Here is a 3873-nt window from a genome sequence, read left to right on the forward strand (position 1 = left end):
CCCAATAGGTACTGCTGGTACCTAAATAAATATAGATGTTAATCTATATTTTTGCTGTCCTAATTTCATTCTCCAAGTAAAATCGTTGAATCATTAGAATTACACCCTTTTAGACACATATCCTTTAATATTTCAATAATATATTAATCAGCATCAGTCCTGGACAGAATGATTATCATCTTGGCATTGGTTTGGAGACGAAAGAAGGAACTCCTAGAAACCTGTTTGTTATGGGATTAAATTATGCATCCTGGTCAAAAATAACACAGAGGTTCTTTATTTTGTTACCAGAGGTGAATTTAATCCCATCCAGATGGTTGAGGGGGGGTTGGTGACCTCCCAGCTCCCCAGCAGACTGAGCACCCCATTCGCTAAAATCCACCAAACGAAGGATTTCCAGACCCATCCAGCCTAGACGTTACAGCAGCAGCACCAAGAAACCCACAACCGTCCAACTCCACCCAGAATAGACAGAAAACATTCACCAACCAGCAGTGTGTCCCAGCATGAAGCTGTTGCTGAACTGGAGCGCTCCTTCAGTGATGGAGCAGCTGCACAGAGACGCATTATTCCAGTGGGTTAAACCAAATGTCCCTCTTTACCTCAGAAACTATTTCAGCTTCATTTGAAAGTAAACATGTGACAAGCACTTATGAAACAAAATGGAAACAGGATTGTTTCTGATATAAGACTACTGAAGTGAATTGCACAATTAATTTTCTTTCAGATTTTTAATTAGACATTATAGACATGATAGATAAAATGTCTGAAAGTGTCTCTGAACAATATTCACACGGATTAATCAGCTTTATTTTGGGCATTTAAGAGACTGACATGAAAAACCTGTTACAGCAGGAAACACAAAGTAAAACAAAGTACTGTATGTCAGGAAAAATGTTTGCAGAAACTTCAGTATGTTGACTGTAACAGCTGTTTTTCCTTCTTGTATTTCATAACAAAAGAAGCTTTGGGTTGATTATATGTGAACAAGTCCAATGAAGCAAAATACTAAACTTGTATTTCTTTGACAATATAAACAGAAACAACAGAAACATTCCAGACTTCCAGATCCAGTAACACACAGAAAAAATCTAATAGAAGCTGTGCAGGGAAATCCTCAGGAGTTTTGCTGAAAAATAAAGAAATTGACAGTTTCAGTTACACATGACAGCAGAAAATAGTTGTTATAAAAAGATCACATTTCTCACCAGCAAAGCTCGACCTCTGGTTTCTATCGGTAACAGGAAGTTTCCCAGAGCGCAGATGACACAAGCAACCGCAAACGGAGTGAGAGCTTGAATCACAGACCGCGACATGAGCACCTGAAGTACACATAAAGCAATGAGACACAGCAACAGCAATCTGAAAATGGTGTTTTTGAGCTGGACCTTCAACACACCTGTGCAATAAACGGAGCGATCATCCCTCCAATCCGACTGAACGAGGTGCAGAAACCCATCCCAAGAGATCGCGCTATGGTTGGGTAAACCTGGGATAAAAACATTTACAACATTTGTTCAAAGTATGTGTGCAAACTTAACCGGGGTCTGCTACCTTTTTAGAATCAGATTAGAAAGATCAGCTTATCAACCATGATTGTGTGAACAAACAGGGATTTTGACTTTGGTGTTCATATGGTCACAGTGTACAAGTATTAAGCATAATTATATGATTTTTAGTGGAAATAAAAGATGAAAAAATAAAATGTACACATTATTATGTTTGGAAGTCAACATGAAGCAGGACTTGAGTTAGGCAATAACTCCTTTCAGTTTGACTTGCTTAACAGAATCAGATTTAGATTTCCTCCATTCTCTTCTTTTCCTCCTCTACACTAAGCAATACTCACATACGCCACCTGGTGGTGAACACAGAACACCCAACAATTTGTCTATTTAGAACTTTAGCTGTATGAATATTAATGGACAAAATGTGAAATGTGTGCACCCCCCTCCACTCCCATGTGCGCTCCATACATGGAGGAAGAATATTCCTACAGTAATGGGCCCATCAGTGACCCCTACAAAGCATGCTGGGAAACTGTTGCAAATGGGAAAATAATCATTGTACACCAGAGATGCATTAACAATTAAAATAGGTTATTTCTGCAATTACACCAGTGGTTATTAATGTGTGTAGAATGGTTCAGAAAATATAGCAAACAATGGATTTGTTACTATCTGACATTTATTATTATTATTATTGCTTCTAAAGTATGTTTTATCTTTTTATCTCTTTCTTACTGTTTATTCAATGTCACATGCTGTTCTTATTTTTTATTTTATTTTCTTTAATTATGTAAAGCACCTTGAAATGCCCTGCTGCTGAAATGTGCTATACAAATAAAATTTGATTGATTGATTGATTGATTGATTGATTGATTGATCACAATAGGCATCTCATAAGGAGCTGGCATCCAATCAGCACTCTGACCACGCCAACTTTGCTGGATGATCTAAATGTGAAGACATTATCAACTCTTACCTCAGCTGTGTAAATGTAAACCACATTAAAGTTCATGGAGACCAGAGATCGCAGCAGGAACAGCAGCACAGTGAAGCCAAACCTGAAGTAAGAAACAAAGTTTCCATAATGCAGCTCAGTTGTATTAAAATATGCTAAACGGACTTAATGAATACGTTTTGCATCATAATGACTGGTCCCTGTCAGATTTCAGTGGGCAGCACAGGAACTAAAGATCTGATAAAATCAGGTTCTAGTGATTCAGCCCAATAAACCAAATCTCAAGCCAGTTTAGAGACCCGGTCGTCATGGAGCCCAGGTCACCAACTGGCGCCAACATCAATCTACAAAGCATTTCTGCTGCCATTCGTCTGAGCGCAACATTTTCTGTGACTGTGTTGAACAGAAAGTGGACGGATATTATGCTGGAAAATCCCTCTTTCTGTCTTTTATTCTTCTTTTTCTAATAATAATAATATGCATGGCCAAATAAAATGTACACCTTATTATGTTTGGAAGTCAACATGAGCATCTGCAGAACACATAAAGGAATGAGGGCTGCAGTGAAAACTGGTTATCTCTGAGAGGAAAGGAGATGTTCCACATGTCTGTGCCTGTATGAGGATAAAACACTGTGAGCTGTAGCATAAGCTGAGGTTGCAGAGGTTTATGAACTGTCATGCAAAGACATGAAAGCAGAGAATTATTGCTTCAGTCACGGTGAGTTAAATCTGATCCGTCTGGAAAACACAGAGTCACTTCCTAGTGACAGACCAATCAAACTGCAGATGTCTTTAGTGACTTATCAGAGGAGACTCAGTGCAGTCCTTACATTGTTGTGCAGATGTTGACCATCATGAACAGAAGAGCTGTTAACAGTTGAAGCACAGTGAGACTTATCCTCCGTCCAAACACGTTAAGCAGGACGATGTTTAATGGAACCACTGGGAGAACAGAGAAGATGGAGAGTCACAAGCCCAGCCTGGTGCAGAGCAACACAAACGACAATCTGGAAAAACCTGCTGACTAAAGTTTCCTGAAAGAAAATCAGAAGACATGTTGCTTCTATCAGACTGGGCAAATAAACTGGATTTTATTCAGCAGCAATGTTTAAATGTTTTTTTTAAACATTTCCTGTTTTAAAAAATCTGTTCAAGATCTCTGATGTTCTGCATCTGTTCATCAACAATAAAGTACAAATAAATTAATTTTACTACATGAAAATGTGTAAGAAGTGAAAAAGTTTAATTGTGGTAAATGATTTCTACTCGTCTGCGACAGACTGGCGACCTGTCCAGGGTGACCCAGGGTGACCCAGGTGACCCAGGTGACCCAGGGTGACCCAGAGTGCCCCAGGTGACCCAGGGTGACCCAGAGTGACCCAGGTGACCCAGGGTGACCCAGGGTGAC

General features: G+C 39.3%; 1 protein-coding gene across 4 annotated transcripts in view; it reads right to left on the bottom strand.

Annotated features, from left to right (window-relative positions):
* Positions 1-712: 712 nt before the first annotated feature.
* Positions 713-3873, bottom strand: part of svopl (SVOP-like) — a 10039-nt gene continuing 6878 nt past the window's right edge. For all 4 annotated transcript variants that reach the window (XM_007541219.2, XM_016665570.1, XM_016665571.1 and 1 more), the window contains exons 12-16: positions 3296-3407; positions 2485-2566; positions 1400-1489; positions 1209-1322; positions 713-1129 (exon numbers count right to left, since the gene is read on the bottom strand). In XM_007541219.2, coding sequence (XP_007541281.1) covers positions 1118-1129; positions 1209-1322; positions 1400-1489; positions 2485-2566; positions 3296-3407 — 410 coding nt within the window. In that variant the 3' untranslated portion in view covers positions 713-1117. The remainder of the gene's footprint in view (positions 1130-1208; positions 1323-1399; positions 1490-2484; positions 2567-3295; positions 3408-3873) is intronic.

Source organism: Poecilia formosa, unplaced genomic scaffold, assembly GCF_000485575.1.
Source record: "Poecilia formosa unplaced genomic scaffold, Poecilia_formosa-5.1.2 Scaffold594, whole genome shotgun sequence".
Lineage (NCBI taxonomy): Eukaryota > Metazoa > Chordata > Actinopteri > Cyprinodontiformes > Poeciliidae > Poecilia > Poecilia formosa.